This window comes from Takifugu flavidus, chromosome 8 (genome assembly GCF_003711565.1).
Source record: "Takifugu flavidus isolate HTHZ2018 chromosome 8, ASM371156v2, whole genome shotgun sequence".
Classification (NCBI taxonomy): domain Eukaryota; kingdom Metazoa; phylum Chordata; class Actinopteri; order Tetraodontiformes; family Tetraodontidae; genus Takifugu; species Takifugu flavidus.
This window is the reverse complement of record NC_079527.1, coordinates 5,520,749-5,536,049: the sequence shown is the minus strand read 5'-3', so window position 1 is coordinate 5,536,049 and position 15,301 is coordinate 5,520,749. Positions and strand designations below refer to the sequence as shown.

Below are 15,301 nucleotides of genomic sequence, written 5' to 3'. Positions count from 1 at the left end.
CCTTTATTCCACAGCAAACACTTCATAGAAGAAAACGCTGAGCTTGTACCTTAACCTACCTAAACAAACACACTAAAAAAATACAATATGTGGAGTTCTATTGATGTGTGATTTTCTTTGAGCTTCTAAAGCGATAATATTCTCTTCCTTTACCCATTAGCATAAATCCAGCAGGCAACAGGAAGGATTACGGTAAGATTACCTTAATGGCATTTGCTGCTGAGGCTGCTCTGGATTCTGATTGGCTGCAGCACAAAGCAGCTCTTCACGCTTTTAATTTCCTTTTACTTTAGTTTAACACATGAAAGAAAATAAACACCAAGATAACATCAAATATAAATAATAAATATTTCAATAATATTCATAAAACCAGATTTAAAACTCCTTAAAATTCCTTGATTGCTGCCAAGACAAGTGATACCTGCCTAGAAACCTCTCCCATGTTTATTTTCTGTATGATTATTTCCTATTTTTAAAGAGAGCGTGAGGAAACGACACCACTCTGATAGCAGTTTTGATTTGTTGTCATTTAAAATTTTTATAACATTTATTTTTAGGGGGGCTTGAAGGCTTGGCTATGTTCTCAGTCCCGCGTCTTATTTTGATTTGTTCCATTAATTTCTAGGTTAACTATGGATATAAGAAGGTCAAGCGTTACACAACACTGGGGCAGGAGTCAAAGGCCGCGATATTAGTGCTGCAGTGACACCTGCTGGCCGAAGGGGTGAACTGCACGGACACCCGGAAATAAACCATTTGACAGAGGCGGCACAAATGATTAGATAAACTGATTAGAGTTCCTACTGAGAAGACAATAAATGGGGTAACTAAGTTTAAAGTATAGTACTCACATAACCTTAATTATGGATAGCACAGCCAACTGTCAACAGGAACTTTTAGTTTAATCTTTAATATCACAAAATGTCCGTAATAAACCAAATTATGCACAGTGAAAACAATTTTACAAAATTATTGTTAAATTGAAAGCACATTTTCAAAATCAGATCTCTGGCCAGTCACAACAAACGCAAATTGTAAAAATAATCTGTAAAACATTAAATAAGGGACCAGGATTAAAAAGTCTACACTTGAGTCTTCCTGTGGGTTTATTCCGGTGGCGCGCGCATGCAAGCAAGGTTTGCACGGTGACCCTTGAAAAGGAACATTTGGGCAGCGTGATTTCATTGTCTACAGTAGATTTGAATTTTGGCAATAATAAAGAGGGAAAGGCGGATGTGCTTTCCAGCTGGCACTGAAATCGCGAGCATTGATGTCAACAATCAGGTCATGAAAACACTTTGGAAATCATGAGCAAATGCTAAAACAATGAAATGAAATGAAATGAAAAAAATCCCAGGAACGTTGAGAAGTTGTGACACAAACCTGATAAAAAAAAAAAAAAAGCTTTGCGGTAGCACTAGAAGCTATTGCAATAGTCCCTTGTGCTAAAACGACAACAGTAGCTCAAAGTGAGAATAGGACACGTTCCATTTTCCTTCTGTGCAGATTTTGAAGGTGAGAATCTGTTGTTAGGTTGGTTTCTATGAAGCTAATTGTGTAGCCCTTTTACAGCTGCAGTAATATCTTACTGCAAAAACTCATTAAATAAAACTTTGATGTTCCGTCTTTATAGTTAATGAACTGCAAGGATTAAGTCTGCAATAGAGGTAGTCTCTGCTTTTTATAAAACTATAAAAAGCACGTCTGATACATAATTCAATCCAAGATGAGGAATGTAAACTGATCCTAAAGTTATTCTGTGGTTTCCCTCCAAAGTGAATTCTCAGTTGCAGATCTTGAGCGGGTGTAAAGTCCGCCACCACACTGCTTCCCTAACGGCATCTCACCATCTATTGCACATTCCAAATCCATCGAGTACTGTGACCTCAGCTGGTGGAGCAGAGACCGGCAACAGAAGAGGGGGAAGATGAAGCAGAGCCACCAAGCAGAGAAGCTGGTTCATCTGTGTCTTTACACATGTCGATCACTTCACATTTAAAAACAATAACAGCAACATCAAAGTGATTCTCGCTCTGTGAGCTTCTCCAAGAACACAAATCCCAAATATCTGCTCACTCAAGACGGCCAAGGCTCTTCAACGTCTCTGCAACTTGGAGGGAAGAGGCTGAAAAGGGAAGAGGAGCAGTCAAGAGTTTGTCTTCTGGACCCTGAGCACGGCGGCCGTTCCTCTATGAACAACAGTAGCGCACGTGTCTGATCACCACGTCCGTGTTCTTCCACGCTGTGACGCACGGGAACGTCCATCTGTGGTTCCGCTAACCTTCCAGTCAAGTAAAAAAAATAAAATAAAAAGACAATCTGAGGTCAGATGTTTCCCTGTCCTCGAGGACAATAAGCAGGTGAGTTTTGCCGGGATGTGTCCAGCAGGTTTATGATCCATCCGAGAGTCAGTTCCAGCGGGCCAAGACACACAGGAAGTGCTGCTCATAGATGTGAACGGTGACGCGTGGATGAGCGACGTCAGTAGGTCGCAGCCTTGATTCAAAACTGCTGTTTGCCTGTAGAAAAGAAAAGAAAGCCCGGCTCTACCCTCTGGATCCTTCTCAGTTCATGATACTGTCACAGTGGCACCGCAGGAGCCCAGCTGGATGCGTACTATAGCTTCATGGTGCCCAGGTCCTTGGACACACTCTGCAGGTAAGCTTCATGAATGGCGCCGAGGAAATCTGGATCGTGCTACAGGAGGACGCAAAGAAATTGTTCAGCGTGAGAGCAATTATGAACAATAATGTGCGAGAGGAGTCCCTTCAATGTTAGCATTCTTAGATAATGCGCAGGTAAAAGCTTTGTTTGGACGTGTGACGTACTTTAATAAGGTGTATCAGAGTCTCCTGCAGCTGGGTTTTGCTGCATGGAGCTGTTGCAGGATCTGTTCCTCCCACAGAGGTGGACGAGGACTCGGGGGGGGCGGGAGCGACCGCCGACGGTGGAGATTTACCGTGCGACTGCTGGAAGACGCTGGGCGAGAGGAGCACAGAAGCCTCTGGTTGAGGAACGACGAGACCGGGACCCTGAGGGACAGCCTGGAGTTAAAAAAGGAAGATAGCGATGCTGGATTAGGGTCTTGGTTGCCTAGTTTATCGGGAATCCTTTATACAAGCGATGCCTTGTTGTGTGTGTTATGTGCTAAGCAAACACTTTCTAATTAAACTGAAAGAGATTGGCTATAAATAAAAGTGATGACTGATGACTACAGAAGCATATGAAAGCCCTTCTAAAGAGAGGACAGGGGTAGTTCCTGGGTACTCACAGATAAAGGTTTGATCATGTTTGAAGGCTGAGGGAAAACATCCAGCTCCTTGCTGTGCTGCAGCAGAGGATTCCCACCCACGGGCTCCTGGAAACTGTGAGGCGGGAACAGCGCGCTTGGCAGGAAGTTGGGTGCGAGGGCCGGTTTGTGCATGTCAGAACTGACAGCTGGTGCAGCTGGTTTAAGGGTGCTGAGTATATCCTGACCCAGATAGGCCGTGGGAGCCGTTGACGGAGTGGTTGAAGCATTAGGGGCGGCGCGAGGTTCTGAGCCAGCAGGAGTCGCCATCAGAGAGCTCAGAAGTTGGGGGTCTGACCTTGGAACCACTGCCTGAAACACAGGACTTGGGTGGAGCACAAAGGGGGGAGGGAGAAGACCGGGGGCCTGGTGACGCTGGTTGGGGACGGGATCTTGTGCGGCCAGAAGGGGAGGGAGGAGTGTGCTTTGGTGGGCTGCAGTGGGAAAGGGCTGGTTCTGTATAAATGCTGGAGGGGGGTCACTGGGAGCTGCGGCAGTGCTGTGTGTGGGCATCGTGGGTAGAGAGGGGTCCTTGGGGAGCGACGAGCCGAAGAGTTCCTCGACTGTGATCTGCTTCACCATCGTGTGAGAGCTCTGGAGACCAGAAAGAACTGGCTAATTAGCTAACAAGTGGACTAACGTCCCGATGAAGACCAAAAACAGAAACTCAGGAAATTGTGCCCGACTGAATCTTCAGGTATTTGCTCGCAAAGGAACTTCAGCAATTCTAATATTCAATTAAACGAAACCATTATTTAAGCACAAGCAGAAAAGCTTTAAGCTAAATTGTCATTTCTGCATTCAACACACTGGTAATGGCATCCTAAAACATCACTCTTGTCAGGCTTATGCATTTCTTAATGTGTATAATAAAGATGACCATCTTCTTCAGACAGCCAAACGAAGATAAACCCATCAGTGTTTCTGTAGCAAAGGTTATTTGGCCTCCCCTCCAATCATCCCTCATCCTACAAGCAAGTGGTTGTTCTTCCCTCCTGATTGGGCCGGGGACACAGCTACTGTGTAGTTTGCACTCCAACAGGGGGCCATTGCAGCTGTTACCAACCGTAGTCGCTCAGAAGAGGAGATTTGAAACACAGCAATGAAAGTGTCTGAGAGAAAGTGGACACTGAAATAGCATCTTTCTTCTGTTCTCCTGCCCTGATGTTAGCAACCGCGGCAACCGGCATCATCAAGTGCAGGCGTGCGTACCTTCTCTGGTCGAGGCTTGGTGTGTGCGTGCTCTGCCGTCTTAACTTCTGCTCGCACGTCTGTTTCACCTGACTGGGCCTGGAGCACAACAATAAAAGATATATAGAATACAGACAGAAACGTATGAGATGCTAAACACACCCCCACATTCCTGGTTGGGGGACTAATATCACCTCAGACATGCATCACTCTTGGCAAGTTATTAAAGAGGCATGAGTGTGATCAAATAAGTCATGGATTTCTATTAATATTTGTCCATCAGCCTCTGCTGAGTGTGTGTGTGGGCGTCTGTGTGTCCGGTGTGTGTTTTGCTCCTCACTCTCTGGTATTCCTCTTTGGCTTTGCTGAGGAGTTCCAGGATGTCGACAGGCCTCGGCTCTGCGAGCCCGTTTGTCCTGTGACGCTCTGCCCTCTTCGGTGACTCTCTCTGGGTGTGGCTCACCTCTTGTTTCACGATTCTGCAGCACAGAAGTGGGACAAACTGACTAGAGCTGTCTATTAATCTGCGCAGATACAGAGACGGGTTGGGTTTACTTACTTGACCATCAGCTGGGCAATGCGTTGACAATCCCTCTTGTCATAGAACCAAATACTGTAGATCCCCACTGTAAAGCAGATGGACAGACATAATAAAACATAATAATAAAACCAGTTCTAATAATGCACAAAACAATGCAATAATTACGTGTGCTACGTGAATTCCCACCTTAGCGAATGACTGGTTAACATCTAACGACAAGATTTACGTAAAATATCGTGTTGGGGGGGAAAAAGTCACGGCCGACAAACGGCAACAATAATACAAAAGATAAAATACAAACTGTGTGACTGACATGGAGCAACAACAGCAGCTTATTGCTTGTTCCATTTGTGCGTCCTTGTGTGATGAAACACCGGCACATTGAGAGTCCCTCAAGAGGCTGAGGTAACCTAGCAACCTGCGAGTGTTAGCTTCCCCGCAGAACGCTCTGACACCACGGGGAATTATGCAGAGCCGTAAACAGGTGTGTCTCTGTGCCCAAGCACCCCGATGTCACTGAACACTCCACTTGAAGTCTCGAGGACTCTAGACTCACGGAGGATTAGATGAAGATGCAAGGACCAGGTGATCACCATCCCTTCTCTGAAGAATCCATCCTCCCTGAGCCGGACGGTTGGCGATGGGCGTAATATTTTTTCTCTTTCTACATGGCTTCTTTCATATTTCCTCTATAACCTACAGGCTTGGAAGCATTTCAAACCACCTCGAATCTACTTTGAAATAAAACCCAAGATTGTCAGTGGAGCACACTCACGGAAAATACGGAGGCCAAAGGACACTCAAGGGATTAATGGGATCGCTGAAGAGCACTAGTGGACTCTAAACCTGTCATAGATCCACGCAATCAGGCTGACGGAATAAAAGCTGGAGGACAACAGCCGAGAAATATAGTTACCATTACCAGACCACTGCAGAGAACCATCTATCATGACAAGAACATCCCGATAATGAAGGACATCTAACCAGAACACCAACAAGACAATACATCATGCCTTCCATACCAACCAGACTGATAGGAAAACCCAGTCAAAAGGGGGAGCAGTCCACTCTGACGTTAACGATGGCCATGCTATTTTTTCTCATTAGCAAACAAATGGGAAAACAGACCAATTCCTTATTTGTTGCCGTGATGAAACTCCTTTTCAGACTTCTAATAGACTACCTTGGTGGCAGCGCCGTCAGTTACTTTCTGAAGATCTAACGAAGCTGCTTTCTTGAGGCTGGAAAGGTTTTTTTCTGCAGCACTGGCATGCTGCTGCGAAAAGCCATTACCAACATTGAACTAAAGCAAATGTCAGAAATACTGAGATTCATAACCAAAGGTGTAGAACGCTTGGGCCGTCGTCCCGCTGCAGGCTGCTATAAACTGTTGGGCCATGAGTGGAGAAAGCTCTTCGCAGGATTTGTTTTTGCAAAATGAGACGCTGAGATGCCAAAACGACATCGCGCCAACAGGAAAAGAGACGCTCCAGGAGAAGTTAGGGAGGTGTTTGTTCAGCATTTTCAGAGGTAATATTATGCTCTACTCCATTTAATGCACTTACATTTGATAATGCAACTCCAAACCCCTGCAGCTGCCCACCTAGGCAAAGTTATCATACAGCGGTGTTTTCTCTTTACTTGTAAAGAGGATGAATGGAACTCAGGGATAAAGAGTGCTTTTGTAACTGTTCGGTACCTGGTTATCAATGATAAACATAATACTCACAGTTGCCTTTCCGATAGAGCAAAAAGGGGTCTTGTAGTTGGAACTCGAGATCTTTGTTGATGGGCTCCACCAGGTTTTCTGTGCTAAGTCGGTTCATAATAGTGAAGCCATGGTGAGGTGAGGCAGACCTAGAAAAACAGGTATCAAAACAGATGTAAAACGCAATGTGAATTGTGAAGACGCTTTGCTTTAAATCTTTTATTGTGTGGAGAGGAAAAGATTTCATTAAAATGAAAGCATGAACCAAATATGCGTACATAGTTTGTTTACCAAAACAAGGGACTGCACACGTGTGCTTAATACGTCAGGAAGCAGCGCATATCAGCAACACGTTAAGCAAATATTAATATTAGCAACACAAGGGACTTGAGTAAATAAACAATCTGCTGTTGCTAGGCTAAATTATTTGAAAGCTTTTTAATACCCACCTTGCATATACAAACAGAGTCCCCTCGATGTCTGTCTTCTCCTGAAACGAGAAGTGTCGTTCAGTAAAAAACAACAGCTAACCGACAGCGGCTGTTAGCTTCGCTGGGTATAATCGTGTATATTATCAAGTAAAAATCACACGAACTACAGATCGAAAGGCAAATTAAAACATGAATAGAAATTGTTATGCAAGTACTCAGGCGACTGTGTCTGGAAAAACTCTAGTTAAAACAGTTCGTAGCGTTTAAAATATTTGTGTTTGGTAGGCTAACATTAGCGTGCTAGCGAAACACTCGGCGAGCTACAATAATGGCTGCACATGAAATTGTTTCGGCTGCGTTAAAAGTCTCACCCATTCGTTCGCTTTTGAGTTAAAGTTGTAAAGTGCCACCTGGCCGGTAACATCGAGCAGCTTGTTTATATATGGGTCCTTTCTTTGTAGAGCCGCTAAGCTCATCATATGTCCGGCATTTACGGTCTCCATCTTGGATGCGACTGTCTCCCACACGGACGCATTTCTGAGGGCACAACATCAACTTCCGGCGCATCCCCGGAACCCCGAGGAGCCGAGAACTTTTCTAATAGATAATATTCATATTTCTTATTCTGTGAATAAGAAAATAAAAGGAAACAAAAGCTTTACTGACCTTTAGACAATGTGCCAACAAAACTAAGCACTTGCTTTGAATATTATCCTAACAATTCAATTGTTTATCTCACGTAAAGGTCTTGAGAGATTATCAAATTATTTGCCCAATTTTCTGTACTTGGATTACCGTAAACAACATAATTCGATTAGTTTAATTAATTGCTTAAATTAGAGTAATTAAACCAATAAAAGATCTCAAGAGTTTAAGGCCTTACACATAAATGACAGGGGGATAATGACATTACAGGACTAACGCATAAAAAAAGTTACCTTTGTCTTTAATTGAATTCCTGGACCTGCAGATTTCATATTACATGAATTCCACAGGGCTGCGCTGCTAGACTGTTTTTTGGACCAAATCGAAAACATGATTTTTAATCCGATAGCCGCCAGAGTAACCCGGGCCACCCTCACGTAATGTGTTTTAGCCAAATCCGTTTGAACTTTTGGTGCGACTTTAACTGAGAGAGAACGATCATAGTACAAAAATGATAATTCAAACACTTGTAGCTATTCACTGGAAGGCAACTCCAAGATTCATCGATGACCAATCTCTCTCATTTTATTTAACCTAATAAACTCTGCAAAGTTATGAGGCAAAATCTTCGGCCCTGTAGTTGAAATGCAGCTGCCCGCCTCATGCACCTGCCTCGGGAGGGAACATCGGGACAGAGATTATAATCGGGGGATTACGCGCTCCCATGAAACTGTTATCCTCCACGCAGGCACAGGTAATCCAATCACTGGTAACCTTCCAGCACAGCCCCGGCGACTCATTTCCTGTCGAATCGCCGCCGAGTGAGGACAGAAAACGTCGCAATGAGGCCCCAGAGAAGATCTAGGTGACAGAATGCCGTTTATTATCAGGGGAAGACCCCTGAGGGGTAAGTCTCCGGGCCCGAGTTCTGTTTAGAGGCTTGGCTGGGTGGATGGGGGCGAGCACATGCTGTTATGTCATGCTTTGCAGAAATGATAACGATCAGTTCAGAGTTTAGACAGACAACGTCCACATTGGGTTTGGAGGCATCGTTACACTTACAAACGACCTGATGCAGAGTCGCAAAATTAAATTTAAGTGGCTAAGAGCTTCCAAATAAGCGCAAATGTCGTGAGTTAATTTATTTTTTCGTAATAGATGAAAAAGTGAATTACTGACCCAGGGAGGAAGACGTGCGTCACTACGCTCTTGTCACACGCTTCCTAATTTATGGTCCGTTGACATTGTTAATGCAATTTAGGCAATCAAACGCAATCAGCAACTCCGACGCATCGCCGGCATCAATGACAGTGTACTCTCGACATCTGTGAGATCAATTTCCTCCCGCGTACTTTTTAATCGGGTCCTAAAAAAGATTTTGGGAGCTTATTTTGATCAGTCACAGAAGCAATGGAACTCTGATTGACTCCGCGTCGAAGCTGGAATGTTTATTACGCGCTTCTGTGGGTTCAATGTGGCAACAGGTGCATGTGCGCACGCTGTAATCCCGCTCCACTGATTGCTTGGACTTGTATGTGACCAGTCGGCAGCAACAGTGACGATAATTGACAGCAGTGGACTGACCGCTGCCATCCGCGCGTCCGCCGTGAATCCGCATGCAAACACCCGGATGTGGCGAAAATGTTTGGTTCTGCGCTCGGCGTCTGCGCTCGGAAAACCTTTGATAATTCTGGTTAGCGGCTCGGCGCACGGCTCGGTACCTCCCAGATGTCTTTTCCAACAGTGAGTTGGATCTAAAACGAATGGTTTCAATGTGGATTCGAGGATGCAAGAGGCAGATGAACAGACTGAAGGTAATAAAAAAAGCGGAGCGCAGGAGGAGAGTTGGAGCGCGGAGAGGGGGCGAGAGCGCTCGGTTTATGCTGCCCGTTGATGCTTGTTGAGTGTTAACAGCAAAGAGTTGGCTTGGGCAAGCTTTTGGGATTTGAAACTAATTATTTTTTATTTGTGAGCGCTCGTTTTGCTCCGCATGATTGTGGCCCGCAGACGAATCCCTTTGGGAAAGGACTTCACCGACTGTTTGGTTTAGTATTAAGGTCAAGCGGCGGACGCGGATCACTGTGGCAGCTCACAGAGGAGCCACACAACTTTTCAAATGAATTCCGGTATTGTGGGTTTCGGTCCAAGCACTTACAGCCATCAAGTAAATTCGCGATACTAGCGGGCAGTTGTTACCCAGCAACTGTACTACACATGTGTGCGTCCTGCAGAAATGCTGAGATTATTTTTGAAGCGCATCTCCAGCGCTGTCCTGATGTTGAGTGCAGTATTGTTAATTTCTTCTGAAATCGATGATCCATGACAGATTTAAAGAGGTGGAGGTGTGTTAAGAGTCCGCCACAGCTGTCTGAAAGGCTGCTACAGTGATACAGTCCTGCTGGGGGGTTCTGTTGAGTCCTTTGACTCAGTGTTCCGTTTTAAAGAGATGAGGTTCAGACGCGGTTCTGCTGTGGAATGCCTCAAAATGTCGAGGACATTTCAATGAAAATTTTAATTGAGTCTCATCATCATCATCATCATCATCATCATCATCATCATCATCTTCATGATCATATTAGCCCATTTCTGCGCAATTATAAAAATAAATCACGACACTTTTATGTAATACTGCTATCTTTAGTAGTATTTGGTTATTATAAACGTTAATAAACAAACTTGCACTTCTGAAAAGTGGATTTCTTAGCAATAGTATCAAAATTGACCTTGAGAAAGAGCAGAAATGAACTTCATAAGCTAACATTTATTCCTCTTATTTGCTGTGCAATATATTTTCACATGTATCTTGTAGTTTAGGTACACAATTCCAAGTGTAAACAACCAAACAAACAAACAGAGCGGTTGGCCTCTGTCACATTTGTGTTTTCAGACTTGACCTGTAAGAAAACAAATGGACGGACATCAGCTGTTGCACGGGGGCATGTTGGTGTTCTTGCAAATACGTTTTGGAAAAGATTTTGCGTGACACAAATATGGCAGAACGCGTTTTGTAAAGATGCAGAGAAAATAAAGATTAGAATTTCTGCATGGATCCTCACATGGCATCAGCAGTGTCTCCTCTACAAAGCCTTAATTCACACCCCAGTGGTGTCTGAAAGCAGTTTTGGGCAGATCGCAGAGGTAAAGCCGGCACTAGTGAGTGCTTTCTCACTTCCTTTCACCTCCGGAGGATGACCTGTTGTCTCGTCCTTCCACTTTCTCCCTGCAGGGGCACAGTATGCCGGCAGCAGAAGGACCACTGTCTCCACCAACGCCTCAGCGCTCTGGGCAGAAAACCAAACCTCTTTGCACCAGCTCCACCCGTCAGAGCACCCACAGGCTCCAGCTAGCACCGGCAAGCCTGCGGGCCCCTACCCTGGACTTCTCGGGACCAACAGTGGCATTCCGACCCACGGAGGTGCCGGTTCAGGCGTCAACCCTGTCCTCGCTTGGCATGCCGCCATCAACGCCGCACGCCAAGCGCAAGGCGACGGTGCAAAGCATGACGTGAGCTCGCCGCCACCTGTCTGCACCACTGGACCACCTCCCGTGGGCTCGCTGGCGCAGAAGAAGAGGCAGCAGTACGCCAAAAGCAAAAAGCAGGGAGGCTCTACCAACAGCAGGCCACCGAGAGCCCTGTTCTGCCTCACCCTCAACAACCCCATCCGCAGGGCCTGCATCAGCCTGGTGGAGTGGAAGTATCCTTTGGTCCAGAGGCTGTGGTCGAGCGGAAGGATGTCACATGGTGGGGTGTCTGAATTGATTGCATCTGCGCAGGGATAGGTTGTTTCATAGATTATCGGATGGATGTTGGACAGCACCAAATGACCGTGTTGCTAATGAAGCTCAAACGGGTCGCATTTAAAATCTATAGATAATATAGCATCGCACCAAACGTTCCAGGTCCATTTAGGTGAATAGATAAATGATTCTGTTGAAATGTGAGTTCCTTTTTTCTGCTGGAATCTGTTGTCCTTAACGGCGTGTTTCTCTCAAGACCATTTGATATCTTTATACTTCTGTCTATTTTTGCCAACTGCGTGGCCTTAGCCATTTACATCCCCTTTCCTGGAGACGACTCCAACTCCACCAACCAAGAACTGGTGAGTGACACTGATCAAGTCAGAAACTCTCAGACAATCAAGTGCTCGTTGAACTCGATGTCGAAGAGAGTGGTTCAAATCTGACCACTCAAGCACTTTACAAGTCAGCAATTAACCCGTTGACACTGACAGTCTGGAGGCTGTAGCTGAGGGTGTAATTTGGGATCAGTATCTAGCTGTAGATCCCAGGGGCCCGTGATCAACGCAGTGACCTTTGCAGGGCTAGAGTGACCTCTCTATCTCTACTGATGCCAATCACTTCCCAGTTTTATGTGATGTTTGTGCTGCAGGTGGGCCGGTTGAGTGGGACTTTTCCTGTAGTTGATAGCTGGGATTGTTTTTCATGTTGTCTTACAAGGTCACGCCAATTTTATTTGTGTGTTGGGTCAAATGCTGTGTCTTTCCACTGCTATAGTGATGATATTCAGATTCACTTGATGTAGCATGCAGGCGTGTAATTTACCCATTTAATTATAAGAAGAGCTTTTTATAGTTAATCTACCAGACTTTTACCAAGATCTGGCTGCAGTGAGCACGTTGGTCCTTACTGGGCTAATTGAACTAACTGCAATGTTGGTGGTGAGGAAAACTTGCCTTTTAGCAATTTACAGCCAAAACAACAGACTAATGGGACATATACAGTACCTACATGTTGGATCAAGCTGTCAAATGTGCAGAAACCCGTGACCCTTTCAAAAAAACTGCCCCTAAGTCGATTTGCCGTCATTTATGTGATCTGTTTGGCTTTATGGCTTCTGCGGTTGTTTGCTCAGGGATGTGCAGCTCAGGTGAAATGAGTTTCACACCTGCTGCCACCTTCTTGTGCCTTGATTTGTCATCAGCTAAATCACACACAAAGAGCACTCAACACACTCCGAGTGCGATTGGTGGGACACTAGGGTTGCGTCAAAGGGCTTTCCCGGCAGTATCTGAATAGATGCGTCACGTTTCATTGTTTTGCTGACGCACAGACAAACTCCCAGTAGGCCATCCCATGTGTTTTGAGAGCGATAATGCAGCAAAAAGACAGACAGGCAGTGGACAATGAAAACATTTGGTCCTCTGTTGTGAGCGGGTGTGGCTGGAGCAGAGAACAGACTAGCTGGGAATTAAAATAATCATGTTTACCTACAAGGAACAGCGACGTCAGATCATCTCGCGTGCTCTTCATCAAAAGTCACAGTCGGTTTACGACATGAACCTGTCGTCTGGGTGACTGCTGTTCACTCCAGATGAAAATGACAATGGACGCAGGTCAGCACTGACCAGAAGGCTGGATGAGGCATCATTATGGAGCTGAATATCATTGAGTGACACTTCACATCTGTTCAGTCAGACTGGGACAGACTGCAGGACTGGGTTTTAGAGCTCAGGCTGGCAGGTCCATCATGGCTTTTCAGCCAAACTATGGAAATTGTGTTCGGTACATCCTGGACTCTTCACATTTAAATGTCAAAATGCTAATGCAGATTTTAAAATGTACTTTATGCAGAAATGACGGGTTGTGATTGTGAGTTCTCTTTGGCCTGAACATTCTGCTTTGCTCTGTTTGTTTAGTTTCCACCTCAGTTGACTTCAGTCCCCCCCAAAAGAGCAGTTTTGTACTTATTTATTTATTTGGGTAGTAGTTTAATCCCGTGTGTCCCCAGAGAACTAGCTTATTGCAAAGCTAACACTTGTTTCCTCTGTAAGTCCGACGGGGGACGTTTGTACTTTTCCTGGGGATTGCGTGTCCAAATGTGTAGGTTTGCACGGGTGTTTGTCGAGTAAATGAGCGAGAGATGGACACATAGCAGCGTACCATGTTCCCTTAACAGATGGGGATTATTCATGCCGGCCAAGTCTGCACTCATCATTCAGCGCACATGCACTACTCTGAGTAGTGAGCGAGACAGAGAGCAAACCATGGCGGATCACTTATAATTTGACATTTATTTATTTGTTGCATATTTTTTTTATTAGCATAATATATTGGATGCTAATGCATTGTGGCTTCTTATAAACACAGACAGAAGCTTTTATCCAGTCAATTATTATGACTTCCTATTCCAACCTACATAATTTAATAACCTACTGCATCACATCACAACAGCACAGGCCAGCCATGTTGGTGCAATGGCTCTCATGTAATATTGCTTAACTAATCGTAATCAATAAAACATCCGAGGGAATTGTGTGATATTATATAAGCAAATGTGCACGCAAATTCTAGGCATTATAGTAGGAGAGCACGCTAAAGTGCAGCATAGAGGTGCGTGTTAGTCAGAATGATTTCAAGGCCCATTAATAAAATCTCCAGTTGAAATTAGACGTTTATAAAGCAAATTACTTAAAATATCAATCACAATTGTAGTCTTTTATGATGATGACTATGGCCCATTACAAAGACTTATGCATTAGAAGGCCCAAGAAATGCTCCCATAGGAGCATTTTATGTCCTCGGCAATGTAGCGTACCTAACTGTCACTCACATCCATCCACTCCTGCAGCAGTAAGATTTAAATATAAATTAAAAAATATTTAATTCCAGGGAATTTATGTCCTCCTTTTCATCATTGTAGTAGTTCCAGAACAATTGCTTCTTTTTTAGGGAGCGTGTAGGTGTTTTATTGGCTTAATATCCGAACAACGGCGAAGAGGATAAGAAAAGGAGATCCACGATGCCATGAAGAAGAGTGTAAATATCAGTGGTGGGCCATCCAGGCATGCAAGGCCTTCTCTGCTCGCCTAAAAACATCACAGACTGATGTTAATTATGTTTTGTCCATGAATACTTATTAAATAATTCCAAATGGTCCTCACTTCATAGCTTTTCCAAAGGTTGTGCAGCTTCATGTAGTTTCATATTAATTATTAATTTAACCAATCACATTTCAGCCATCATTTGTTGCCAGGCACGTTCAAAGTCAAAGAAGTCTGGCTGGAGGCCTTCACAATCCGTTCTGCAGCCCCTCTAACGCAAAATAAGTGTGGACGAAAGTGTTCAGATTTTGATTTGGTGCCGCCAGGAATCTGTAGTAGGCGGACGGCGATGTTGCCGTATTCAGACCTTCTGAGTGGATAATCAGAGAGCGAACTCGCCAAGGCTAGCAAACTGCACCTGGAGCGAGCTGCTCCAATCCAAATATTGTTTTGCTTTTGGAATGGCTGTTTTGTCATCAGATGGAAGGAGGAGAAGAAATAGATTTAATGGCAGATTTATTGTCACGGATAATCTGTACGACAGAGTATTTGAACAATGTGTGAGGAAAGAAAGGAGGATCGATTTTGTCTACAAATAATCCAAATTTTTGTGTTTTTCTAAATAATATTCTAAGTTTATCAGGTTATTATTGACAGTTTTTATGTGTGTCACAGCTGCAGTGGGAGAAGACTTGTTCTCCCTGGTTGGGTCAT

General features: G+C 44.5%; 2 protein-coding genes across 30 annotated transcripts in view; one reads left to right on the top strand and one right to left on the bottom strand.

Moving 5' to 3' along the window:
- Nucleotides 1-883: 883 nt before the first annotated feature.
- On the bottom strand, nucleotides 884-7,714 carry dcp1a (decapping mRNA 1A). 7 transcript variants are annotated; one of them, XM_057041843.1, is made up of 10 exons: nucleotides 7,532-7,714; nucleotides 7,179-7,219; nucleotides 6,751-6,878; nucleotides 5,040-5,106; nucleotides 4,821-4,959; nucleotides 4,502-4,579; nucleotides 3,272-3,883; nucleotides 2,829-3,044; nucleotides 2,618-2,697; nucleotides 884-2,519 (listed from the first exon to the last, which is right to left on the bottom strand). In XM_057041843.1, coding segments are annotated over exons 1-10 (1,494 nt in total). In that variant the 5' UTR covers nucleotides 7,664-7,714; the 3' UTR covers nucleotides 884-2,518. The 7 variants fall into 7 exon arrangements, with proteins under 7 accessions (XP_056897823.1, XP_056897826.1, XP_056897822.1 ...); XM_057041846.1 differs by having other exon boundaries at nucleotides 2,960-3,044; XM_057041842.1 differs by having other exon boundaries at nucleotides 884-2,697.
- Nucleotides 7,715-8,558: 844 nt separating this feature from the next.
- cacna1db (calcium channel, voltage-dependent, L type, alpha 1D subunit, b) overlaps nucleotides 8,559-15,301 on the top strand; it is a 46,136-nt gene continuing 39,393 nt past the window's right edge. For 22 of the 23 annotated variants that reach the window (XM_057041819.1, XM_057041828.1, XM_057041829.1 and 19 more), the window contains exons 1-3: nucleotides 8,559-8,712; nucleotides 11,032-11,500; nucleotides 11,800-11,905. In XM_057041819.1, the coding sequence (XP_056897799.1) occupies nucleotides 8,679-8,712; nucleotides 11,032-11,500; nucleotides 11,800-11,905 (609 nt within the window). In that variant the 5' untranslated portion in view covers nucleotides 8,559-8,678. Of the gene's footprint in view, nucleotides 8,713-9,078; nucleotides 9,620-11,031; nucleotides 11,501-11,799; nucleotides 11,906-15,301 lie in introns of those variants that run through there. The other variant, XM_057041809.1, reaches the window with a different exon arrangement.